Source organism: Poromitra crassiceps (genome assembly GCF_964638095.1).
Source record: "Poromitra crassiceps genome assembly, chromosome: 26".
Taxonomy (NCBI): Eukaryota; Metazoa; Chordata; class Actinopteri; order Beryciformes; family Melamphaidae; genus Poromitra; species Poromitra crassiceps.
Window position 1 is genome coordinate 14,721,450 of NC_139640.1, and position 27,969 is coordinate 14,749,418.

The 27,969-nt window shown below is 44.2% G+C and overlaps 1 protein-coding gene across 1 annotated transcript; it reads right to left on the minus strand.

Moving 5' to 3' along the window:
- Nucleotides 1–983: 983 nt before the first annotated feature.
- proser1 (proline and serine rich 1) lies at nt 984–27,751 on the minus strand. Its single transcript, XM_083661507.1, has 12 exons — nt 27,549–27,751; nt 27,375–27,440; nt 24,458–24,526; nt 23,589–23,683; nt 23,332–23,425; nt 20,203–20,313; nt 17,962–18,063; nt 16,975–17,053; nt 16,135–16,227; nt 10,281–11,685; nt 4,568–4,715; nt 984–3,464 (listed from the first exon to the last, which is right to left on the minus strand). Exons 1-12 carry the CDS (start codon nt 27,591–27,593, stop codon nt 3,339–3,341), a joined length of 2,433 nt encoding a protein of 810 aa, XP_083517633.1. The 5' UTR covers nt 27,594–27,751; the 3' UTR covers nt 984–3,338.
- Nucleotides 27,752–27,969: the final 218 nt, after the last annotated feature.

Below are 27,969 nucleotides of genomic sequence, written 5' to 3' on the forward strand. Positions count from 1 at the left end.
GATGCTGTCAGTTGTTCCCAGAAACAAATATGCCTGCATATGGATAGTCAAATATTGTAATTACAGTACTAGCAGTGTCACAGTTGTCAAAATAACTTTGTAAACATACAAAATATAAGTCACAGTAAATTGCTCAGTCAGTCACCGATGTGTGGTCAATTAAAATAACTCAAACATGGATGTAACTGACAAATACAGTTTCTCTACACAGCACAAGGATTAATAAGCATATGATGACTGTACCATACAACTCAATACCCCACATGGGTAACTCTGACCATCTCAAGTCAGCTAACAATGCATGTCAGCATAGGCGATTCTAGGCTTTGCAAACAGGGGTAGCACCAGCAGGATGCAAATAGTCTGACTGGGGGCTGTGCCCCCCTGGACAAAGACATTTTGTACATTTTAAAGTAATTTGTACCTGCGTACTTCACAGTTAACAAACAGTGTACATCTTCACATAGGTGCCCGTATCACCTATGTGAAGATGTACACTGTTTGTTAACTGTGAAGTACGCAGGTACAAATTACTTCTTATTAAATTTATTTACCTTTAAACTCTAAGCAGCTCATTTTTCGCTTTGTTATTATATTTGCCTGCTGAGTTGCTTTGGTCCACACCTTTTTGTGCGTTCGTACATTTTAAAGTAAAATGCATGAATCTGATGCACTCAGAGCAAAACGAAGAGGCTAGTAGATATGAAGAACTACACACATCACATTAATATCCTCTTCACTATGCTGTGGCTTTACAATGATGAAAAAATTATCTAATAAACACAGGTGCAAGCAAAACACTAATGAGGGTTTCCAAATTCCAATCATGGAAGTTTGAAGCCCTCATTAGTGTTTTGCTTGCACCTGTGTTAACCCTGCCTTTTTGACAAAAAACAGCCCCCGTGAGAAGGGTCTACTGTCCCAACTCCCAGGCTAGGTAAATAGCCTACAGTAAGCAACACATGTGACTAAAGTGTGTAGGCTACAATAAAACAGAACACAGGTTGCTGATATGGGATTCATGGCTTCTGTTCAGATATCAAACGCATGGCATGTTTGTGCCTTCCAACCATAGCATTAAAGTTAGTCAGATTTTTCTAGTAGAACAATGTACTAATAGCTTATACTGAAGTAGAACCACACTGTAACTGTAGTAGGCTACATTACTGGTTCATTTGAACAAAACATGAAGAATAAGAGCAGCTTATGGAATTTATAAATGTCCTTTGTAACAGCAGTTAGAGACTAAATATCTGCAAATGACATCTGAAAGACAGGATGCTGTTGAGAAATATTTGAGACTCTCTTCAATTGTGCTAAAACAACATTGAAGAGCTTTGTATTGATTAGTATTTTAGTATTATATTTTATTTGCAGTTTCCAGAGTATTTTAGCATTGGTTAGGATTTTAATATTGTATTTGTAGTTTCCAGAGTATTTTAGCATTGGTTAGTATTTTAATTTCAAAATGTATTTGCAGTTTCCATAGTTGTATCTTTCCCTGTACGTATGCCTGTTCTGTGTACTGCTTTGTTTGTCCAAGACCAAGGACCACAACGGAAACAAGTCTTTGACTTTATTGTGTTTTAATCCTTGACGGCGTTTTCCAAGATGCATGTCTCCGGTTTTAAATTCATGTATTCTTTCTCACCATACATCAAATACATCAATCAATCAATCAAGGTTAAAAACAAACAAACAAACAAAAAACGACTTTGCAAAACTTACCAAACAACTTTAACAACTGAAATTAACAATTATACACTACGGGCAATATAAGGAATATGCCCTTCCTCTGCAGATCTTCACTGTAGTCTTCCTCATAGCAAAGTTATTCTGTCTGTGATCAACTCTTCACTCTATTGTCCAGTGTTCTGCATGGGTCAAGGCCAGGCCAAAAGAAAACCGTGTTTGACCAGCTCAGTGGCCTTGTGGTCTGAGTGTCCGCCCTGAGACTGGGAGGTCGTGAGTTCGATCCCCGGCCGAGTCATACCAAAGACTATAAAAATGGGACCCATTTGCCCCCCTGCTTGGCACTCGGCATCACAAAGGGTTGGAATTGGGGGGGTTGATCACCATATGATTCCCGAGCGCGGCCGCTCCCCCAGGGGATGGGTCAAATGCGGAGAACAAATTTCATATTGTGGGACTTTACCTTGACCTTATGTTTGTGGAGTGCTGCTGAGGGGAAGGCCAGAGGGTAAGATAAGGTTAAAGGCTTATGTCCAGCTGCACTGAACAGACCCACACCCACGTCATCTGTCAGACGCATGCGGGATCCGACAAAGATAGAACATGTGCACATTTTTTCCATACCGCATGTATTTCCCATCTACTAACATGGGCGAGAGTCTGTTCCAGCAGTTTCACCGGATCCGCAAGGAGCCGTACCGCATCTGGTGTACATTGGGTTTAAAGTCGAGCTGAACCCAAAAATGACTTTTCTTTTCTTTTAGTTCAAATACCTGGGTATGCAGTGCACCTATTTAATAATGTATGCCAAAACAAAATCACAAAAATCGAATTTCTTTAGTTTTTCACACTTTTTCACATCAAAAGTTCATTTTTCAAGATTTCATTGATAACAGTAATGTACAGTTTTGCTGGCGTCACCTAGTACTATCAAATTTCTACCCCATTTCAACCAATCATATCACGACATGCAGCTGTCAATCAAATCTTCATTTCAGGATAATTTTCTCTTCCAAAAGAAAGAGAAAATGGCGCCTAGTGCCTGTCATCTGGCAGAATTCCTATCCCATAAACTAACTACTAACTTGGCCAATTGTTAGAAACATGAACAAAAAACAAAAACTATAATCTCTAAGAATGCAAAGAAATGTAACTGGCTCGTTAAAACACGCATTGCAGGAATATTATTTACATTTATAACGATAATGGCGCGCGCCTCCGAGCCTGACAGCCTCCCTGGCTGTCAGGGGTCGTCTCTCGGAGTTTCCAGGCGGGCGGGCAGCACCCATGCATCGGATTGTCCGCTCGCTCCGCACGAAGCCGGTGGCTGCCTGGTACTCTGTGGATCCCACTGGCGTAGCACGACAACACGCTGAATCCCACCCGATTTGGGGGTGGAACACGCCAGGATTGGCCGATGCCAAAGCCAGTCGACAGAATTGTCAAATCAAATCATCGACACCGTATATGGTCCGCCTCTCAATTTGTTTTCAAGTCTGAAACGGACTCAGATGCACGTGATGAACGGGTTCACCTCGACTTTAAGTGTGTACAGTATGTTCAAAGACTAGGCTGTGTGTGTATGTCTGTGTGCGTGTGTGTGTGTGTGTGTGTGTGTCTGTGTGCGTGCGTGCGTGTGTGTATGGTCACTGCCAGCCTAGCTGGGGGTGGAGGCCAGGCTGTAGGGTGAAGGGGGTCCCTGGGCCGGGGGCGTAGTTGGCGAAGCCGTTGGGCTGCTGGGCAAAGCTCTCCAAGGCGGCTGCAGGGTGACCCTGGAACAAGAGAAGAAGAGAACAGCTGTTTCTCAGGCTCATCATTACATTCACATGCTGTTCCTCTGACCGTGGTGCATGATGTGTGCAACCCAGGCTGCAAGCTCAGGCTTGGTCAGATGAAGCCTATACGGAAGTGATCATAGAGACACTGCGTAACGCGTCATCATTCAGAAGCCACGCCCAAGACGGGGGAAAACAGAAACCCCCCCCCTCCAATCCTGGCGTTCTCCTATGTCACGTGCATGGTTGCGTGTTGCACAAAAAGATCGTATATACGGAAGATGAACACTCCAACTTACTTCCTTGACAGCTAGATCCACATTTTTCTTCTCGCCAATTCTCAATGGCTTCCTTGTTTTGCTCAGGAGTACAAAAAAACTTGAACTGGCGATTTTTTACATTTGCTGTCTGCGCAGCCCCACCACACAACAGCTTTTAGCTATGTTTAATTCAAGGAAAATGACGATGGTGTGTGGAAATGAACGGAGCTTTTCCCCCCTGATGGACGTGGCCTATTTCATGCAGTGTCTCTATAGAGACAGTCTGCATGTCTGGGAACGCCCATACAGGCTCTAGGAACGCCCACAATAGACGCTGAGTTAGCCTGGGGTGGGGTAAATTCCCCCGTTCTATCCATTCAGCAAAGTTAGAATTTAGCCGATAGCCCAGCCCAGGCAGACACGATCGGGGATTTAACCACCGCAGTAAACGCACATCTGAGCAGACGTCTTGTGTTCTGCTCTAGAACCCCCAAACCTGTAGTTTAGAGCCGCAGCACCGTCTTTTGGTGAGTCAGCCCATGAGATATATGGGCGGTTTTACCCCACCCGCGTGCCAGCCATTTAACATTTTGTGGGCGTTGCCAGACATGTGGACTGTCTCTATGGTCTGATGGTCATACCAAAAGACCAGGATCCTAAAAATGTAGCTGGGCACACCCCTTTGACCTACAATATTTAATACCTCTGAAATGGCAATTAAGACTTTTTCATGCTTTTTAAGGGCCTTAATTTCCCCCAAATTGATTGATCAACTTTTAATACTTTTCAAGATCCCGCGGGGATACCCTGGTGTGAGTGTGTGTGTGTGTGTGTGTCTACCTGCAGCAGGGCAGACTGCATGGCAGGGTTGTGGAGGCCACTGAGGGCAGCAGGGGAGGCAGATGGAGAGAACCCTGGCACCACCCCAGGGAAGGAGAGCAGGCCGGGGAACCCAGCAGCACTGCCTGGCTGCAGCCCACCACCCAACCTGGAACACACAGCACAAAGTACACAATACTGATTATATACTGCCTCTATTCCTATTTCCCTCATTTCCCAACTGCATTACAGTATTCTATCAATTTAAAGAGCACATTAAACACTTGATCATGTGACTCTAGGGTATTTGCATTTCACCTCAAACACAGGACACTGCTTTCAAGTCTGAAATGTGCCTACATTTGCTGGAAAGATGAACAACATTTCAGCTTTTCACCAACTAGCGCTCTGCTAGATGATGTCACTAGGTTGACTGTACACAGGAGAGTACAGTAGTGGAGTTACATGCTAGTTAAGTGTTGGTAGTAGAGCTGTGTTCACACAGAGATATTTATTTTTCTCTCTGTCGCTCGATTCAACCCTTTGGAATCGCTCTGTCGCTCTGTTTAAATCGCTCATCAATAGGCACAATAATTGACGGACATCTGGGGGCTATAACGTTACGCAATGTCATGTTTGTCCACTACGAGCCACCGTAGTTGTTTACAAGCTAAGCCTATCAGCGTGCTCCTAACGCGAGCTCTATACCGGTAGTACAGACTTCACTTCATGTCAGCTGTCAGCCTGTCAATCAGCTGTCAATGTGATTTGTTGACACACAATAAACCAGCGGTTTGTTCCAAGCCAGAGTGATCCTTGACTCGCTCTCACACGGCAGCCAATCGGCGTTGAACAGCGAGCGACTGATGCCGGCGTAATTTCGCTCGAGTTGGGATATTTCATCTCGGCCGACGAGCGAATTTTCTCCCTATCGCTCTGTCTCTGTCGCTCGGATGCCCAGCGATTTTTCTCCTGGGCGAATATATGCTCAATCGCTCGTTTGCATTGACTTTGTATGTAAACTCGATGCCAGCGAAAAACTTTAATAGGTCGGCTTAAGGATTTTGAATTGTAACAGGCTCACAACATGCTGTAGTGTTCTGACTTGGATTGTGGTTATTTTGATTCATCAAAACCCTTCCGTACTGTACACTCAACCTAGTAACATCATGTAGCAGCGCGCCAGTTGGTGAAAAGCTGAAATGTTCATCTTTCTAGCAAATGTAGGCACATTTCAGACTTGAGAGCAGTGTCCCGTCTTGTCTGAGGTGAAATGCAAATGAACTAGAGTCACATGATCAAATGTTTCATGTGCTCTTGAACTAAAGACTAGCACCACCATGTTCCTACAGTACCTCCTGAGTAGAGGAAACGTCAACAGAAGGTGAGGTTGGTGCTTGCAACAGCAGGTCCTTGACGACAAGATAACATGATACATATATATGGCTGCCATAAATGACCTGGTCCAACTGGCAAAGAACTCTCCCTGTTTGAAACACCTGAGACAACTCCACAGTACGAGTGGACTTTGTACACCCAAAGTGGAAAACTTAAGGATCAGTCAATGTCATAATGTCATAAATCAACTCATAGATCATTCTGACCCTCGTCCACTGTGTTCTTCCATCACCACAGAGATGTGGTGATGTGTGATATAACAACGCACACTTGTAATTGTGGGCAGACTTGGGAAGTTGTCAGACTTGGGAAGTCTGGCAACTCAGAATAAGGATGTAGTAAAAAACCTGGGTTTTCTTATTGACTCTGAGCTGAACTTCAAATCTCATATAAACAATGTCACAAATAGGGCTGGGTTAAAAAAAATCGATATATCGATATTGAATCGATATTCATGTGAAGGAACAAGTATCGATACATAAATCCCAGTATCGATATTTTACAAACAATTTTTTTTTTTTTTTAATAAACATAAGCTATAATATTATAGGCTGTGTGTGGTAGTTGAAACATAGTTTCAAGTTGACGTTTATTAATGTTTGTAGTTGAAACAAAAACATAAATACTGTAGGCTACATGTGCATTGTGCATGCACCATGAGCCAGATGTACAGACCTCAAATCTGTTTGCACTATAATGTTTGTGAACTGGAAATGTTCAAGAGCTGTATTTTATTTCATTTACAAAGCATTTATACTTTATGAAACACTGTTTACAACATGCTGCTGTTCAATGATTCTGTTGTATAGTGGAAATCTAAATTTGTTTGGCTTCTCACAGAAGACTGTAAAGAAAGAGACAGAAGACTGTAAAGAAAGATAAGATGTTGAATGACTATGCTTAAATAAAAAATAATTACATGATGTAACTGCTTGCTTTATGGTCAATTCTTAATGTAAATATTAATATTTTTTAATAATGGACCAGGTTAGAGGATTCCTTGTACAATTTACAGCATTAGTTCTCTTCCATTATCAAAGCAAAACTGGTATTGTAACTAAAATATCGATATCGAATCGTATCGTATCGTAAATCGTATCGACTTGGGACCTTGTGTATCGGAATCGTATCGTATCGGAAAGTCAGTGGCGATACCCAGCCCTAGTCACAAAGGTTGCCTTCTTCCACTTAAGAAATACTGCCAGAGTTAGACCCTTCCTCTCTCTTGAAGACACCAAAAGGTTGACGCGTGTTTATTTTTTTCACGTCTTGACGACTGTAATGCTCTTCTTCTTTCTGGTCTTCCCAAAAAACACATTGACAGGCTGCTGCGAGTGCAAAATGCAGCAGCTAGGATTTTAACTATAACTAAAATGCCAGTTCTTGCGGCTTTGCACTGGCTTCCCATAGCGTTGAGGATCGGTTTTGAAATGATTTAGCTTGTTTTTAAAGCATTACATGGTTTAGCTCCCTCCTATCTTTGTGACTGCCTGTGAGTATAATCCAAGTCGCTCCCTCAGGTCTTCTGCTGCCGGCCTTCTAAAAGTTAGTGGTAAAAGATATATGGTGAAGCATGCTGCCCACGCATATTAGAGAAGCATCTTCTGTTGATCGTTTTAAAAGGCACCTTAAATTTCATTTTTACTCCCTTGGTTACTTTCAACTGAATTTTAATTTCAATTTTTAGCTTGCTTTTTATTTATGGTCTTGTATGGTCTTTTTATTCCTTGTTTTTATCCATATTTAGCATGTACTGTACCCTGGCAAACTGCCCCTCCCCCATGGCTGATGTACTGTTACCTGGCAAACTACCCCTCCCCCCTGGCTGATGTACTGTACCCTAACTGCCCTTCCCCCTGGCTGATGTACTGTACCCTAACTGCCCCTCCCCCTGGCTGATGTACTGTACCCTAACTGCCCTTCCCCCTGGCTGATGTACTGTACCCTAACTGCCCCTCCCCCTGGCTGATGTACTGTACCCTAACTGCCCTTCCCCCTGGCTGATGTACTGTACCCTAACTGCCCTTCCCCCTGGCTGATGTACTGTACCCTAACTGCCCCTCCCCCCTGGCTGATGTACTGTACCCTAACTGCCCTTCCCCCTGGCTGATGTACTGTACCCTAACTGCCCCTCCCCCCTGGCTGATGTACTGTACCCTAACTGCCCTTCCCCCTGGCTGATGTACTATACCCTAACTGCCCTTCCCCCTGGCTGATGTACTGTACCCTAACTGCCCCTCCCCCATGGCTGATGTACTATACCCTAACTGCCCCTCCCCCCTGGCTGATGTACTGTACCCTAACTGCCCCTCCCCCATGGCTGATGTACTGTACCCTAACTGCCCCTCCCCCATGGCTGATGTACTGTACCCTGGCTAACTACCCCTTCCCCCTGGCTGATGTACTGTACCCTAACTGCCCCTCCCCCCTGGCTGATGTACTGTACCCTAACTGCCCCTCCCCCCTGGCTGATGTACTGTACCCTAACTGCCCCTCCCCCCTGGCTGATGTACTGTACCCTAACTGCCCCTCCCCCCTGGCTGGTGTACTGTACCCTGGCTAACTGCCCCTCCCCCCTGGCTGATGTACTGTACCCTAACTGCCCCTCCCCCCTGGCTGATGTACTGTACCCTAACTGCCCCTCCCCCCTGGCTGATGTACTGTACCCTAACTGCCCCTCCCCCCTGGCTGGTGTACTGTACCCTGGCTAACTACCCCTCCTCCCTGGCTGATGTACTGTACCCTGGCTAACTACCCCTCCTCCCTGGCTGATGTACTGTACCCTGGCTAACTACCCCTCCTCCCTGGCTGATGTACTGTACCCTGGCTAACTACCCCTCCTCCCTGGCTGATGTACTGTACCCTGGCTAACTACCCCTCCCCCCTGGCTGATGTACTGTACCCTGGCTAACTACCCCTCCTCCCTGGCTGGTGTACTGTACCCTGGCTAACTACCCCTCCTCCCTGGCTGGTGTACTGTACCCTGGCTAACTACCCCTCCTCCCTGGCTGGTGTACTGTACCCTGGCTAACTACCCCTCCTCCCTGGCTGATGTACTGTACCCTGGCTAACTACCACTCCTCCCTGGCTGGTGTACTGTACCCTGGCTAACTACCCCTCCTCCCTGGCTGATATACTGTACCCTGGCTAACTACCCCTCCTCCCTGGCTGATATACTGTACCCTGGCTAACTACCCCTCCCCCCTGGCTGATGTACTGATCCCCCCCTGGCTGAAGTACTTTACCCTGGCTGAAGTACTGTACCCTGGCTGATGTACTGTACCCTGGCTGAAGTACTTTACCCTGGATGAAGTACTGTACCCTGGCTGATGTACTGTACCCTGGCTGATGTACTTTACACTGGCTGATGTACTGTACCCTGGCTGATGTACTTTACCCTGGCTGAAGTACTGTACCCTGGCTGATGTACTGTACCCTGGCTGATGTACTTTACCCTGGCTGATGTACTGATCCCCCCCTGGCTGAAGTACTGTACCCTGGCTGAAGTACTGTACCCTGGCTGATGTACTTTACCCTGGCTGATGTACTGATCCCCCCCTGGCTGAAGTACTTTACCCTGGCTGAAGTACTGTACCCTGGCTGAAGTACTGTACCCTGGCTGAAGTACTGTACCCTGGCTGAAGTACTGTACCCTGGCTGAAGTACTGTACCCTGGCTGATGTACTGTACCCTGGCTGAAGTACTGTACCCTGGCTGAAGTACTGTACCCTGGCTGAAGTACTGTACCCTGGCTGAAGTACTGTACCCTGGCTGATGTACTGTACCCTGGCTGAAGTACTGTACCCTGGCTGAAGTACTGTACCCTGGCTGATGTACTGTACCCTGGCTGAAGTACTGTACCCTGGCTGATGTACTGTACCCTGGCTGAAGTACTGTACCCTGGCTGATGTACTGTACCCTGGCTGAAGTACTGTACCCTGGCTGATGTACTGTACCCTGGCTGATGTACTTTACCCTGGCTGAAGTACTGTACCCTGGCTGATGTACTGTACCCTGGCTGATGTACTGTACCCTGGCTGAAGTACTGTACCCTGGCTGATGTACTGTACCCTGGCTGAAGTACTGTACCCTGGCTGATGTACTGTACCCTGGCTGAAGTACTGTACCCTGGCTGATGTACTGTACCCTGGCTGAAGTACTGTACCCTGGCTGATGTACTGTACCCTGGCTGATGTACTTTACCCTGGCTGAAGTACTGTACCCTGGCTGATGTACTGTACCCTGGCTGATGTACTGTACCCTGGCTGAAGTACTTTACCCTGGCTGAAGTACTGTACCCTGGCTGATGTACTGTACCCTGGCTGAAGTACTTTACCCTGGTTGGAAGTTGGAGCTGAAGGCGGATGCAAAGCCTGGGAGAACCGGTGAAGATGATGGGATCCCTGCTGCTGCTGCTGCCGCCGCCGCCGCCGCCGCCTGCAGGGGCACGACCGAGGCTACCGAGGATGCGGTCGCCCCTGGTAGTCCCATGAAGGAGGACAACACGGGGCTCCCGGTGCCAGGCCCTCCCGAAACCCCCAGCCCTGGGAAGGCAGCGGGGCTAGAGCCGGGGAATATAGAGGGGCCTAGCCCGAAAGGAGACCCCGCAGTCGGGGCTGCGCCCGGAGCCAGGTAGATGCCGGACGTCGCCGGGTGGTTGGAGATGATGTTGGTGGTGGAAGCCATGCCGGGCATGGAGGAAGGGATGCTGGAGGGAGGGAGAGAGGAAGCCAGGCAGGAGAAGGGGGAGAGGCCCGGGTAATGAGAGGGCGCTGGGCTGGAGGACAGAGCAGCTTGGAGCCCGGCCATGGCAGCGGGACTGGGGAGGGAACCTCCTTGAGGGGAACCGGAGGGGTGAGAAAGACCTAAGGAGCGCGCCAGGGCGGCCTGAGCGGAACCTGCTACCACCAGAGAGCGAGGGGCGCCCTTGAAGGCAGAGGGCACGGGGCTATTACTGCCGCTGCCCGCCGTGTGTCTGCTCAGGATGGCACGCTGCTGCTCGGCGTAGAGGGCAGCCTGAACCTGGGCAGAATGAACCTGGGCAGAATGAACCTGGGCAGAATGAACCTGGGCAGAATGAACCTGGGCAGAATGGGCCGGGGAGGGTTTGGGGCTCAAAGAGTTTGGATTCATGGGAGCGCAAGATCCAGGGATGAGAGAGGACGGTCCGGACGGGGTGTAACTGCGTATCACCGACCCAGCGGCGTTACCTTGCTGCGGGAGCATACCGGGGAAGCCGGGTCCTGAGTGGGGGTCTGAGGAGGATTGGGGGAAACCCTTCTGTTGTTGTTGAGTTTGGCCCACCATGGAGGTCGCCTGAGGTAGGGAATCCGGGGGGCCGCTCCGAGAGGTAGCGGCGGGGGTGCCCGGTCGGGAGAGGCCGGCGTGGAAGGGGGAAGAGGAGGAGAAGCCGGGGGGGCCGGGAGTTCCACACGGGGTGCCCGAGGGGGTGTGGGCTTTGATAACGGAGGAGGGTGCAGCGTGGCCACCGGGGGTCGTCGGCGGACCCGCTTTGATGACGGAGGAGGGGGACGGAGCCTGGGAGGGAGAGGGGGCGCCGCAGTGCTGAGAGGGCACCATGCCGGGGAACACGGGGGTGATGGGCGTGGTGGTGGGAGGGGGCTGAGCCGCGGACGCCTGCGGCGGGACGGGGGTCGAAGGCGTGGAGCCGTGAGCGATGAGGAGGGGCCCGCTGTTGACTCCGGGTGTGGCGCTCTGCGGATTGCCTGGTTTGGCGTAACCTAGAGAGGGAGACACAGATCTGAATTAGTGGGACAATCTGAACTGGCAACTTGAATGATCTCACGTGGTGCGGTGAGAAACAGTGTTGTCACGGTACCAATAATTCAGTAGTCGGTAGCGGTACTAGTGAATTTCCACGGTACTCGGTACCACGGTAAAAAAAACAGACTGATATTTCTTCAACATATTCTCCTTTATTAAAGTATGCAACCATTTCCAATGAACAAATGGCATGTAGCCTTCAACTTTAAAACAAAACAATGTGCTTCTGCTTACTTCTTACATTCAACTCTGTATGGCAGTGAGTGCAGACAGTGCAACACCAGTGGCATGTAGCCCTCAAGTATTGTTTATTGAATTAAAAAAAAAAAAAAAACGATACCCTCGGTACCATGCAAAAACAGGTACCGAAGTACCGAAAACAATGTAGTACCGACTAAGTACCGAAGTACCGAAACCGTGACAACACTAAAACAAATCATACGAAAAGGTGAAATACATTTAGAAGATCACTTGTCAAAACATTCTGGTGATCTTTGTTTTTTGCAAATCAACAGTGTCAAAAAGTGTTAAAACCAAAGTGTTAAACCACATTTCATTGCAGGGGCATACTGTAGGCATAATATGCTAGACCCCAACAGACTAAAAGAGCACAATGTAAAAATGTGGGGAGACAGAGCAAGGTAGAATAGCCAGAGAGCTTCCCTGCGTGCAAAAACTATTACAACTGGAATTATGACAACTTTCAAGATTGGAATATGCCTTCTTCTCACCTTTGGGGAAATGTGAAAGAAATTCTAAATATAAAGCTCAAACCAACTTGCATCTCAACACACTAGGGATGAGCATTTTGAATACATTTCCACAATCGAAATTCGGTCCACAGACTGTTGGTTGCGTTTGTTTGTGTGAATTCCCCATTTTAAAAACAGTTGTTTGGCACGAAGGACCACGCTCCAGCCAGAAAACTAGAGACTAATATGAAGCTACACCTCACGTTAGTCAGCTGTGCAATGGAGAGGGGAGAGGAGGAAAGAATTCCACCCAAACCTAGTCCGCAAAAAAATGAATAATAATTCGACCAAAATTCCACATGATCGAATTGATTCCTTAACGATCAATTATCGATTTTCGATTAATGATGCCCATCCCTAATACACACCATACTGTTACCATCCGGACTCCGATCCAGTAACCAATCACAATTCACTGCTTTGAGTATGCGTTGATTATTTCCGGAAATAAGTGGCATAATTTTGCCTCTGACCTGGCACTTATCTCCCCAAAGGTCCTAAAAGATGTATTTCAATTGTGAAAACTGGTGAGTTTGCTAGGGTTGAGTACCGTTCACATTTTAAAGCTGCATTCAGCGATGTTTTTGTGTTAAAATAAGTGTTGAATGGCTCTATATTCTGACAGCAGTCACTGAAATAGAGTGTTTGGTCAGTAACTTGGAACCCGAACCCCCCGCTGTCCTCTATCTCTCTCCTGTAGTCCTGCATGCAGGGTGGATGTATCTCCGCAACCATAAGTCGTAGAGACTCATCGATGGCGGCGTTGGATTCGGGGTGAAAAAATACAGAGTATTTTGTAGGCATCCCAATCTGACCTTCCGTTTCCCAGAAATGTCAACATTTCTCTGATTGGATAAAAATTTGGCGTCGACCTCCCACTATCCAATCAGATAAATGTTGACATTTTACACACCAGCTCTCAGCAGGTACCAGAATTAGGGTAGATTTTACTTGAATGGGTAGTGGTACTCAGTAGTAGGGCTGGGTTAAAAAAAATCGATTCTCAGATTTTTAATAGATTTTTATTTTAATCCTTTGATATCGATTCATATGTTTAGAGATCGATTTTCTTTATTCCATTTTTTTTTTTTATAAACATAGGCTATAATATTATAGGCTGTGTGTGGTAGTTGAAACATAGTTTCAAGTTGACGTTTTTTTTATGTTTGTAGTTGAAACAAAAACATAAATACTGTAGGCTACATAAATGGAAATGTTTGATCATTAATATCTACTTTTAGAAATGATATAGGCTGAAATCAAATCACTGTGCATAATTGTGAAAGTGTCTTTATTGACAGATGAAAAGGCTGTTATTTCCCCCTTTGTCACCACCTGGTGAGTAAATATATGTGTAACTAAAACCATTAAAATTGACAACCAGTCCGCAACTTTTTTTCCCCATGTATCTACCGGTCCTTGGCGCAAAAAAGGTTGGGAACCCCTGTGTTACATAACTGGACAGTCATGTAATTCAGGTTACAGATCAAAAAACATGTTTTAGTATCACTAACCAAATCGATATTGAAATTAATCGAATCGGAATCGAATAGAATAGAATCGGGATTAATCGATTCGGGACCTTGTGAATCGGAATCGAATCGATTCTTGAAATTTGAACCAATACCCAGCCCTACTCAGTAGTACCGATGTAATTTGGACGGTACCCTTAGAAGAAGCGATTTCGGTACCCAACCCTAGAGTTTGCACTTTCAAAACAATAAGTTATTCCAAGCGATGCGTGTTAAATAACTGCACAGAGCCAATCAAAGTGCTACAGAGCGTACTGCACGGCTTCAAGCATGACTCCAGAGAGAGAGAGAAAAAGATTCATGACATGAGGTTGAAATGATTCCCGGTCCAAGCAAAAGAAAGAGCTGTGTCCTCACAATCCACCAAAACCTAGATTATTTCTACGGTGACAGTAGTGAATAGCACAACTAGAGCTGTCACTTTTTCCCAAAATAAAGTTCGAACGAACTTTAATTGCCCGCAAAATGTTTGAATATATTCGAACATTGGTTAATTTTGGTTAATAAAAAAAAAATAAAAAAAAATAAAAAAAAAATAATTGCAGGCCAGGCCAGGCCACCGGGCATCGGCCCGACGTGCCCGATTATGCAGTCCGCGCCTGCCGGTTACATCGTATAAATATATATAATATAATAAAAAATATTAAAAGAATATAAAAAAAAAAATCCTCAGCTGTCCTCATGGTCCAGTCAGTCAGCTCCTCTCCGCTGCTGTGTTAGCTTGGACGCTCACAGTCACAACACTGCCTCACAAACTTGGCTGCATCCAACTCGAGACAACTTTTCAGACCCTCCTGGAGACAATCTTTCTCAGAAGAGACTAATGCGACAAATCTGGAGACTTTTTCTGACATGGGATTAACATTACCAGCAAGCAGCAGTAAGCAGGCAATGACGATAGCTGGGTAAGTCCCACTAGCATCGATGCTAAGTTAGAAAACAATGTTTTGTTTTGTTTTTATTAACACGTTAACTGCCAGCGACGTATGGATACGTCAAAAAAATCGTTTTTTTTTTTTTGACGGTGGATCGTTGATCTGTTCCTTTTGCATCTTCTATTATACTGTTAGAGCCGCCGGGCGTGTGCAATCCATTCCGCCGACCCACTGAGTGGCGACGGTGCTCAGACTATTGAGTGTTGTTTGGCCAGAAACGCACGCATTCCAGCTGAGCTCAACCGAGGACCCAGAAGCGAACGAGCCTCATTCTCATACTGTAGGCGAAAACCTTTCACACGGGCGCACGGCGGTGGGGGCTTCCACAGGTGGACTGGGTGGAAAGCACACTTTGAAGCGCGCAGCATAAGCCTAGAGTCACACAAGGCTTCGTCAAAGCTCTCAACCGAAAATCCAAGAACGGATTAAGCCACATCCACGCTCGCCGACGAGGGACCGCCAGAGAGAGGCTGCTGCTCACTGCTCAGACAGGCAGGAGAGACTGGCTTGTGACTGACAAACACGGAGACACGCCCACAGAGGGAGGAGTTGTAAGGAGAGGGGGTGCGGGTGCTGCTATGGAGGAAATTACTGTTCAGAACTATATTGTTTATGTCTGATGTCTCACTGATGCCAAAAATAAATGGTTAAAGTGACTGTTTGATATTGAATTTCACAAAACTGCGATTATCTCAGCTTTTTGTCTCAGACGCTGAAACCATGCTGTACTCAACGGCTAATATCTACATAACTACTAACTCTACAAACTAACTCTTTTAGACAGAGAAAGCACACATTCTATTAGTACTTTTGTGAACTTTGTGTTGACAAACTCCAAGCAGAAAATTATCCTTGGCTCTTGTAAAATGAGCCAGAATCCTCAAAAAAACCCTCTGGCAAAAGCTACCTACAGTAAAAAAAAAAAGGCTGGCAGTGAATGTGTTAAAAAATAATAATAATTCGAACATGTCAATTACATTCGAACATGCCCCCCCTCCCCCACATTCGAAGTTAAATTCGAATTTCGAATAAAAAGTGACAGCCCTAAGCACGACTAGAGCATTGTTGGCCTCGTCAAGGCAACACACTGGAGGAGTGCAGCTAAGCAGCATGCCAGGTCGTTAGGCAGCAAGCTTCAAAGAGTGTCTATTTGCTGTCACACACACATGTTGCCAGCGTTATCGTACCTGCTACTTTGTGGCTGGCGCTGTAGGGGGGAGGGGCCACGCTGGCCGTTATAACCCCTCCCATAGAAACAAGGCCTGCGTTGTTGTACGCACCTGAGTAGCATTTGCAAACGTTAACACACACACAAACAAACACACTTAAAATAATTACACACTACTGTATATTATACAGCATCACTCACCAAATCGCCACGATACGATATTATCACGATACTTAGGTCGCAATACAATATTATATTACGAAAATATTGCGATATATTCGCTTTTTTCAACTGCAAATTACATCCCAAAAGGAAAAAAGTTTGTCAACATTTGTTTTATCTAATAAGATCAACTTTCCAGTCTGTTCATCTCACTTCAATAATTTTCATTGAAGCAAATGAGAATGTCAAGCAGACAGACTGACATAAATGTTGCATGCAGCTGGCAAATTTCTATAATAAAATATTGTGATACTTTGTGTATTGATATAATATTGCCACACAAAATATTGTGATACTATGCTGTATCGATCCACCCTTACTAACCATACCTAAACCAGGCTCAGATGACACAGGTGATAACAACATTGTTAACATGTCTCACTGTACCTAAAGCCACCCAAAACAGCAATATGATCAATTGGCATTACATTACACGCATAAGAGGCCATTTACACCTGGCATTAACATGCATTTCTGCAATCTGATTGCAATCAGATTGCAGAAATGGTTGTCCTCTCAATCCGCATAAAGTTGCTGTATCCAGAAGCGAAAGTCTTGGCGCGGACATCTGCTCTATACCAGAAAGACTGGAGTGAGATAAGTAGAGGTGTGTGTGTGTGTGTGTGTTGTTTCTTACTTGGTGCGATGGTAGCATGGGGGCGGCAGGGTGGTATAGGGTAGGGCACAGGCCGATGAGGGTTGTAGGTTGATGGAAACTAGAGGACAAAAGATACCAAACGCTGTTTATTTACCGATATAAACCAATCAGTTCTACCTATTCTGAAATGCTGATCAAAAGACATCACTAACTAGTAGAGTGCAGATCTCCGCCAGGCCCAAATCGCCATTTGAGGCAAATTGGAAGAAATTCCGTCAAGGCGCTCCTGAGATGTTGCGTTACAGAGCTTGGAAAGTGCACTCTTAAGGCCTACAAAGTAACCCTTCAGCCGGAGGCAGAACTCGCCATCTTTGGCTGCTCGGAGTCCTCTCTGAACTTCCCTACAACTGTGCAACAGTCTCTGACAGTGGGGACAATTGTTGGCAAAAAAAATAATTTTGAAGGAATGGAAGTCCCCCTCTTCACCTCCTTTTCAATTGTGGTTAATGGACATGATCTGTGTTGTACGGATGGGGAGGCTCAGGTTCCTGAGAACCGATTCATTCGGAACATTTCTGGCGGTCTGGGACCCGTTTCTGGCCTACCTCGAGGAGGTTAGGAGAGATGGGTGACTCGCCTGGCTGGATTCTAAGGGACACCGCACGTTTTTCTCTTTTCTTTTAAGCACATTGAATGTTGATTATGTTTGTATGTTTGTTAAAATATATTATAAAGATTATTGAAAGATATTCCATCTTCCAGACTGAAATGTTATAACAGAAGTGGAGTATTGGCCAGAATGACATGAACATTTGGACACTTATTCAGCGGGTATCTTGTATGTTGCGTTCAGGTGCACTCAAAAAAGAAAGATTTTTTTTTTTTTTAATCTATAATGTAACCGGTAGGCCAAAGGCCAGTAGGCGGAGTAATCCCCGGCCACCGGGGCTTGGGGAACTCCCTGTTAGTAGACCTCGTCACTCAGTCATGACACTTCAGCCCATTCATGTGAGTCGAGTTACTTACAGGTTTGAAAGGTCCAATGATCCGGGAGGCAATTCCTTTCCCTTCCATACTGTTAGAAGGGTCGTCTTTCTTCTCAGCGTCTTTCTTTACAGGCGGGGTTCCCTTTCATCACAAACACATGTTGGAACAGTTAGTGTGCAAAAACACCCAGAAAGAAAACCCAAGAGCTCCTATAGAGAGACTGCGTAACGCGTCATCATTCAGAAACCACGCCCAAGACGGGGAAAAACAGAAATCCCCCCTCCAATCCTGGCGTTCTCCTATGTCACGTGCATGGTTGCGTGTTGCACAAAAAGATCGTATATACGGAAGATGAACACTCCAACTTACTTCCTTGACAGCTAGATCCACATTTTTCTTCTCGCCAATTCTCAATGGCTTCCTTGTTTTGCTCGGGAGTACAAAAAAACTTGAACTGGTGATTTTTTACATGTGTTGTCTGCACAGCCCCACCACACAACAGCTTTTAGCTATGTTTAATTCAAGGAAAATGACGCTGGTGTGTGGAAATGAACGGAGCTTTTCCCCCGTGATGGGCGTGGCCTATTTCATGCAGTGTCTCTATGCAAACGTCACTTTTGGCTGCTTCAATTCAACACACACAAGGCAGCTGTAACCTGTAACTGAGACTACAATTCAATCTACTTCTATTGGCCGCACCTGTAGATTCAACTTGCAAAGTTAATCGAACACTAACAGTGTTGGCCAAACACCTATTCCATTCAAATGAGTGCTGCACGATTTGGGGGAAAGGTGCGATTAGCGATTATGGTGGACAATATTGCGATTTGCGATTGCGATTGCGATATTAATAAACAAATGGTATAGGGATGTGCCGGCATGAGTTTTGGACGGTATGATAACCTTGGACAAAAATACCACGGTTTCAGTTTGAAACAATTTGAAATAAAATTATCTTTACAAAAAAATAAAACATTTTGAGACATTTGCCTGTCCCTAACATGTAAAAAAGAAACACCAGAAAAATAGAAACTGCACTGTGTTACAGCACATACAGTAGAAGATGGCTCAGACTGCAAAGTTAGATACATGTCTGATAATACAGTGATACACCCCGTTTATTTCTTTTGTAGCGACAGATGGCCTTAAACGCCACACTCACGTGACGCTTCTTGAGAGAGAGGTGAGGTAACGTCACGTGCATCTGCAGACTTTATCGAGGGACCATGAAGGCATCATGTGACAGGCTAGTTGAAGCCTGGAGGTGCTGCTGATGGCAGCTGCAACAGTGTTTTGCTGCTATCAACCTTGTTAATCTCTCGCTATATTCTACATCACAGCGTCACCAAGAATTCCACTCTGGAGGGTGGTTTCAAAATGTGTCGTTTCCTAAGCCCAAATTCACCGTCGCCGTCTAAAAGGGAGGCACTAACCATACAATAATTCCCCGTCACCATAGGAAACCGTCCTCGTGTAAAGTGCCCCAAACACAGGCTTCATGTCTCCCACTGATATATTGCAATGACCGTACGAGGCAGTGAAGAATGCCATACAAGGTCTGTAATATGGGGACATTTTGTGATGAGGTGTAACTTAAACATTGCTCTATGTAAACAATATGTTAACAATATGTATGTTAGTATTTTTTGTCAATTTTTCAAGTTGTAAAGCTGTCAAATGTCCACTCTTGATTACAAAGGTGGACAATAAAGCCTGAGTTGCACACAATTTGTGTCAGAAAGGTGTCTTTCCATTTAGATACGCTCCCCCCAAAAAAGCATGGATGTTTGTTTTTTGACAATCAACTCTGCAAATTAATCAAATTACTATTAAGCAGATAAAATAGTGTTGTTATTAGTTTTGAAATGTTATTTTAGATTTAGAATGTAAATGGTCTATAGAATGAAATCCATTTTAACGTCATGTAATTTCACATAACATCAACATTTATTTTTGGCCCACGGCCCTCCATCCAGATTCACGTTTGGCCCTTCATAGGAAAGACATTGGTCCCCTCTGTTCTAAGGTAAGATCCCTCAGGTGAGGCTCTGTGTAGAGTAGCAGTAGTAGTAGTGTAGAGCAAGTTCTGGCTGACTGATGTCGGTGTCTGTATTGTAATGTTTATGTTGTAATATATTGTATTTGTGATTTAATTGTTGTATTGATGATGGAGTATTTCTATCTTGTAATTTATTGATTATTTTCATTTTTATTGTTTGGACCCCAATATTTTAATATTGTGTCAATAAAGTAACTAACTAGACTCTGGCACAGACTCACAGGGAAGGTGCCGGTGGTCAGGCTGGGTCTGCCTTTGGGGTAAGGGTTCCCTGGGATCATACTACAGGAGGAGATCATGGCTCCAGGAGCCTTGCAGCCGACCTTACACACCTGGGGAGAACAAAACAGCACGCTTTAACACATATATATACATACATATATATACATATTTATTTATTTATTTTACAAAATTCCTATGGCAGAAAATACTAAAGACACCAAAAGACTGTGCTGCGGCTCTACACTACAGGATTGGGGATTCAAAAGCAGGTACATAGACGTCTGTTCAGATGTGCGTTTACTGCGGGGGTTAAATCCCTGATCCTTCCCCCATGCCCACGCGTCGATGACGAGACAATATATGAATGTGTGCCTATTAAACTTAGAGCCTCTTAAAACAAATAATTGACTCACATATTAATGCGGTGGTGACTAGTGTTCCCTCATAAACAACAAAGTGACGTTAAAGTCGAGGTGAACCCGTTCATCACGTGCATCCGAGTCCGTTTCAGACTGAAAACAAATTGAGAGGCGGACCATATACGGTGTCGATGATTTGATTTGACAATTCTGTCGACTGGCTTTGGCATCGGCCAATCCTGGCGTGTTCCACCCCCAAATCGGGTGGGATTCAGCGTGTTGTCGTGCTACGCGAGTGGGATCCACAGAGTACCAGACAGCCACCGGCTTCGTGCGGAGCCAGCGGACAATCCGACGCATGGGTGCCGCCCGCCTGGAATCTCCGAGGGCTGACCCCTGACAGCCACGCTCTCGGGGGCGCGCGCCATTATCGCTATAAATGTAAATAATATCCCTGGAATGCGCGTTTTAACGAGCCAGTTACATTTCTTTGCATTCTTAGAGATTATAGTTTTTGTTTTTTGTTCATGTTTCTAACAATTGGCCAAGTTAGTAGTTAGTTTATGGGATAGGAATTCTGCCAGATGACAGGCACTAGGCGCCATTTTCTACTTCATTTGGAAGAGAAAATTATCCTGAAATGAAGATTTGATTGACAGCTGCATGTCGTGATAGGATTGGTGGAAATGGGGTAGAAATTTGATAGTACTAGGTGACGTCAGCAAACTGTACATTACTGTTATCAATGAAATCTTGAAAAATGAACTTTTGATGTGAAAGTGTGAAAAACTAAAGGAATTAGATTTTTGTGATTTTTTTCGCATACATTATTAAATAGGTGCACTGCATACCCAGGTATTTAAAAGAAAAGAAAAGTCATTTTTGGGTTCAGCTCGACTTTAACTCCAGCGTCCAGCCTTGTATAGGAAGATGAGCCCTCAGGGCAGTGTGAGACACAAACGCACGTTAACCACGCTCGGATGTACGCTGTTCATGTGGTGGATGATTGGCATTGTGGCCGTGTTGGACTTATACATGACATTGCAGTGCTTGCAGTGAGCAAAGTCGTCTTTTAACTCGAAATGGTCCGAGACAAACCTCCGCTTTGCTGTCAGTGTCTTCATTACCGCTTCCGCTTCATTACCGCTTCAGCTTCATTACCGCTTCAGCTTCATTACCGCTTCCGCTTCATTACCGCTTCAGCTTCATTACCGCTTCAGCTTCATTACCGCTTCAGCTTCATTGCCGCTTCCGCTTCATTTCCGCTGAGTGATGATCTCATCCCCTCGGCAGCCCCGCCCCCGTACTCCTAAAACTAGTTAGATTGCGCCCTCACCTGGCTGCGACCACGTAGTGAAATCAAATCCACAGCACAGAGCACATCTATTTGATAAAAAAATGAAATAAAAATAGATAAAAAATTCCACATGATCGACGTGATTCCTTAACAATCAATTATCGATTTTCGATTATTGATGCCCATCCCCATATAGACAGATGGTTCATCCAATCACTTGACAGGTATTTTTTTTAAGTGCCCGCCCTTTGAAACGGTTTCCCCAGCGACTCGTTTCCTGATGATTATGGGAAAACAAACCATCTTGACAGCATCAGGTTACAGATTTCCCGCTATGTTGGGAAATGTGCAGATTTTGCGTCTTTCTACATTTACCTTAAAAGTCCCATTCCGTGCAAAAGCTGTTTTTACTTGTAAATGCATATATACTGCTGTCAGCCCTCCCTGTAATGAGTGGTCACAAGCTCAGAACTGCCACAGTTGGATTTGTCCCTATCCAGCTTCCCCCTGCAGTCTCCTTCAAGCCACACCCCCAAACGCTTCGTTTGCCCAGACGGGGAATTGGGACGTCACGAGCTTCCTCACGCATACTGCGCGGGTCTCTCTCACACAAGCTACCTGCACCATTTTGTCTATAGCCACAAAATTAACACTTCTAGCTGGAGCGACGCCAACTGTACGTGATCCAGCAACTGCAGAGGTGCATTCGGTAAGTCTAGGCATTTTGAGATGTCCTCTTTAGCGTAGTAACCGTTAAGTTAACGATAACTCGCAACCTAGCGTGCTGGTCCACAGACGCTAATCTGATTGGCCGCTGGGAGCCTGGGGCGGGCTCTCCCTCAGCGGCCAATGGGAACTGTTAGTTCTGAATATATTATAGAAACAGGCCATTCTTGGGAAGCGACGAGATGAGGAAGTGAGAACTCCGTCACAACAAACGGGGTTGCTATATTTTCGACAAATTAATCCAGAATCATGTTTTATGGACCAGAGACACACGTTTTTAAGAGGTTACAGCTGCACGAATTGGGACCTTTAAAGGAACAATCTGCCCATTTTCAACCTGCTTTGTATCATTAGAACATCAGTAGTATATCAGAAAATTGTAAACTGTTTTGAAGTCTGTCATTTAATTTCACAGTTATTGATGGACCAGTGACATCACTGGTCCACACTAACTAAAATTAATAACTCATTAACTCATTAACTCAAATCAACTCTCAATAACTGTCAAACTATTCATCTAGTTTGACAGTTATTGAGAGTTGATTTGAGTTAATGAGTTATTAATTTGAGTTAGTGTGGACCAGTGATGATGTCACTGGTCCACACTTTAACACTCAATAACTGTCAAATTAGATGACAGACTTCAAAACCGTTTACAGTTTTCTGATATACTACTGATGTTCTAATGATACAAAGCTGGTTGAAAATGGGCAGAGTGTTTCTTTAACATAATGCATTTGACTTACCTGCTCCAGTATCCTACGGGCTCGTTTCTTCTCAGACAAGTGAATACGGAACAGATCCTCCACAGGACGGTAGTTTTGAGCATCTGAGATGTTCCTGTTTGAACACCGAGATCCAACAGTCAGTGACCAAAGCAACCAATTATTCTAACAATTCAACAACGGAGTGATCCAAATATGGTGATATTATAACATATCAAAGTTCAAAGATTTAAAAAAAATATAGGAGTAAGTTTAGATGAGTTTTAAGGTTTACTCACAGAGCTATCAATTCCAGGACAACCAGTCTGTCCTTTGAGAAGGTGAAGCAGTTCAGGATATTTGCAACTTTGGTTGTAGGGATTGCAACCATTTTCTAACGGGAAAGAGGAGAAAGCATTAGGGTGATATTAAACTAACCCGCTCTATCCTATATTTTCTATATTTATCTTTATTGTTTATTGAAGCAGGGACAGTACACAATAAATATATTGCACCAGAGATAGCTAAAAGCTAATTTGCATCTGTAGTCCCTGGGCACAGAGTCCTGTGCGCACACAGTACATATCAAATACAGCAATTAAAAGAAAGTCCTAATGTCTAAACAATCAAGATACATGACAAAAAATGATACTTACTATTAGCAAGATACAACATATACAATGTGCATAACAGTAAAATAGAACACATAGAAGTAGAGAGCAATCCACTAAAATAACACATTGGCAAATGAGATAGTGGTAAAAAATAAATAATGTCATAGCACAAAAATAAATAATGACTATAGGTGGCCACAAGACTGACCCTCTCTCTATCAATTGTTCAATGTGTTATCATTACTAATGACTAATTAATTATAATTTGCTACTGTTGTGTCAGCTAGAATTAGCTAGACATATTTTCTGTGAAGCCCTCTGGGACATGCTTGTGAATTAGGGCTATACAAATAAACCTGACTTGACTTGACTTAAAACACACCAATAACCCGGGGGTGCTTTATCAATAGTATTTTAGTTGTTTTTGTTATTATAATTATTCAATAAACGTGTTTGCTTTTTGTAGCAACATTTCATGTTGCTTATTTTTTGCACCATTGGGGGGTGAAACAACATTGTAAAGCAATGTCAAAGAGGACCTGACTGTTACTCACATGCTGCAGAGCTTTGACAGCTTTGATCTGAGGCTCTGCCCATGAGAAGTACTTCAGTATCTCCATCACCTGCAGATGTTAGACACAGACACACACACAGACACACACACAGACACACACACACACACACACACACACACACACCAGAGATGGGGACTTAGACTTGGACTTGAGTCGCACTTAAGTCACACACACAGTGACTTGAGACTTGACTTTGATTCTTGTCCTCAAAGACTTGAGACTTGACTTGGACTTGAAGGTTTGGGACTTGTGAACAATCTTTATTTTTCTTTATTTTATTTGTTATTTTTTTGTTGCATTAACATTAAGGAAATGTCTAATAATGTCATCTCTAATCATTGCCGCTATTGTATTCTGATAGATAAGGAGTGAATCCCTTAGTTTTAGCTATGCAGTGTTCTAAGCAGACCGGATGGCATGTAGCAGATGATAGAACGCTCATCCATAGGGACTTGAGACTTGACTTGGACTTGTGACCAAAGACATGTGACTTGACTTGGACTTGTGACCAAAGACTTGAGACTTGACTTGGACTTGTGACCAAAGACATGTGACTTGACTTGGACTTGTGACCAAAGACTTGAGACTTGACTTGGACTTGTGACCAAAGACTTGAGACTTGACTTGGACTTGTGACCAAAGACATGTGACTTGACTTGGACTTGCAAAAAATGACTTGTGAGCATCTCACACACACACACACACACACACACACACACACACACACACACACACACACACACACACACATCTCAGTCTCACTACAGCTGCACTGGTATCTGCAATCTATGGAACCCGCGCTGGATGACATTGTTTCTGCCTATTTCAAAGCACACATTTGTTTGGCATCATTGCATGACAACAAAATTGACAATTATGTAAAAGGTCTTAATATGAACAGAGCTTTTATTCATTTACAGAAAAACAATAATGTGGGGGTAAAATACTAATAAGGTAATAGGTTTAATGCTACCCCTGAAGAAGATACTCTGTTTACTGTGAATTAGTTGAAATTGAAAATAAGATAAATTGCTTGTTCTATTGTACTGCTTATGACGACTCAAGGGTTGTACTCTTTAGTAAAATGTCCTCTATTTATGTTGACTTTCATGAGTTGGACAATTATGAGAAACAACTAGACGTCTCATTGTTATCTTGTCAAGTCAAGAAACCCCCATGAAATCACTCATTATACAACTGTTGCTATATCCACACAGATATCCTTCTTAGGGGTTTCCTCAGTGTGGACCCCTGAAGAAGTGTGGTTCAGACAGAGAGCTGAGGTGCATTAATTTCAGTGCTATAATATAAAAAATCTAATCCTTTCAAGGTCGTACATTCATTTGTCAAAAACGTTTAAGACCTTATTTTCTCCACCCCCCCACCAAAAACCACTTAAAATCCACAAACGTAAGTATTTTCATTTCAAGGTCTTTGCGAACCCAGTTATCCACTGAGATATTACAGGCGGCATTAATGATCTTAAAGTCAAACTGAACCCGTTCGTCACGTGCATATGAGTCCGTTTCAGACTGAAAAACATAGTTTGTCTAAGATGACACGTTGAGAGGCGGGTCATAGTATCATGTCGATGATTTTATTTGACAATTCTGGGGACTGGATTGGGCTTTGGCCAATCCTGGCGTGTTCCGCCTCCAAATCCAGTGGGATTCAGTGTGTTGTGGCGCTCCCCTCGGGAAGAGCCTTTTGACGGGAGGAGTGGAGCTCAGCGAGCCGCAGGCAGCCAGCTGCCTTCGTGTTGCTGAGCGGAGAGTGCAGCACGTCGGCCTGGAATCTCCGAAGTGCAACCCTGACAACCAAGCTCTCGGATGCGCGTGCCATTATCGCTGCTGTAAATACGATATCCCTGGAATGCACGTTTTAACGAGCCAGTTACATTTCTACGCATTCTTAGAGATTATACTTTTTGTTTTTTGTTCATGTTTCTAACAATTGGCCAAGTTAGTAGTTAGTTTATGGGATAGGAATTCTGCCAGATGACAGGCACTTGGCGCCATTTTCTACTTCATTTGGAAGAGAAAATTATCCTGAAATGAACATTTGATTGACAGCTGTATGTCGTGATATGCTTGGTTGAAATGGGGTAGAAATTTGATAGTACTAGGTGAAGTCAGCAAACTGTACATTACTGTTATCAATGAAATCTTGAAAAATGAACTTTTGATGTGAAAAAGTGTGAAAAACTTGAATCAAATTGTACATTATCAGCTTTATTTTAGCATGCAAAAGTAGCACAAGACCCATTCCTGGCTGTTCATTAGCTAATGAGTCTCGCATTTTGGTCCTCCGTTGACACCACTCTGTCTAGAGGACACTAGAATTAGCTAGACATATTTTCTGTGAAGCCCTCTGAGACATGCTTGTGAATTAGGGCTATACAAATAAACCTGACTTGACTTGACTTAACACACCAATAACTGGGGGTGCTTTATCAATAGTATTTTAGATTTTTTGTTATTATAATTATTCAATAAACATGTTTGCTTTTTGTAGCAACATTTCATGTTGCTTATTTTTTGCACCATTGGGGGGGGAAACAACATTGTAAAGCAATGTCAAAGAGGACCTGTTACTCACATGCTGCAGAGCTTTGACCTGTTCTGTTATCAATGAAATCTTGAAAAATGAACTTTTGATGTGAAAAAGTGTGAAAAACTAAAGAAATCCGATTTTTGTGATTTGTTTTGCATACATCATTAAATAGGTGCACTGCATACCCAGGTATTTGAACTAAAAGAAAAGAAAAGTCATTTTTGGGTTCAGCTCGACTTTAAGGTCCTCATATCTCACTGGTGACACTTTATCTGGTAAACATAACATTGCTGTTAGGTAAACATAAGGTCACGTGGCAGTGTTGTTGCTTGGGTAGGGTTACCTGCTCGCTGGAGAAATACCCGTGCACCTGTTCTATGGCCTTGATCCGCTGATCGGTCAGGACACACTGAAACAAGTCGAACAGCATTTCAGAATGATCGCCAGTGTTGTGATTAACGAACGTCAAAAGTAGCTCATTCAACATTTGTAATTAGGCTAGGTATTTATTTCTTACCTTTCTAATTTCGTCCAAGACGATGTCAAGCGATTTCTTATCCATGTTTGATATGGTGATTGTAACGTTACCCTATCTGACAAAGTAAACAGCTATACTACCATACACTTGGAAAATGCCCCCAATTTAATACAATGAATGAAGTTATCAAGATAACAGCATTCGGATTACTTTAAAGACCTACTGATCTAAAACCGCAGAGACATCATCTAATGTTATGAATGGTCTTATCCGTAGTAAATTGATAGTTGGGTAATAAAGCCACATATTCGTTGTATCTGCTGTTTACAACTTTGAGCAAGGATTTCCCCCAAAAGGAAATGCTATGAGACTGCAGCAGCCTGCTGACCACAGCTAACAACAAGCTAGCGAGCTATTAGCTAACGTTAGCTAAGTGTTGCGTACACATAACAAAGGGAGA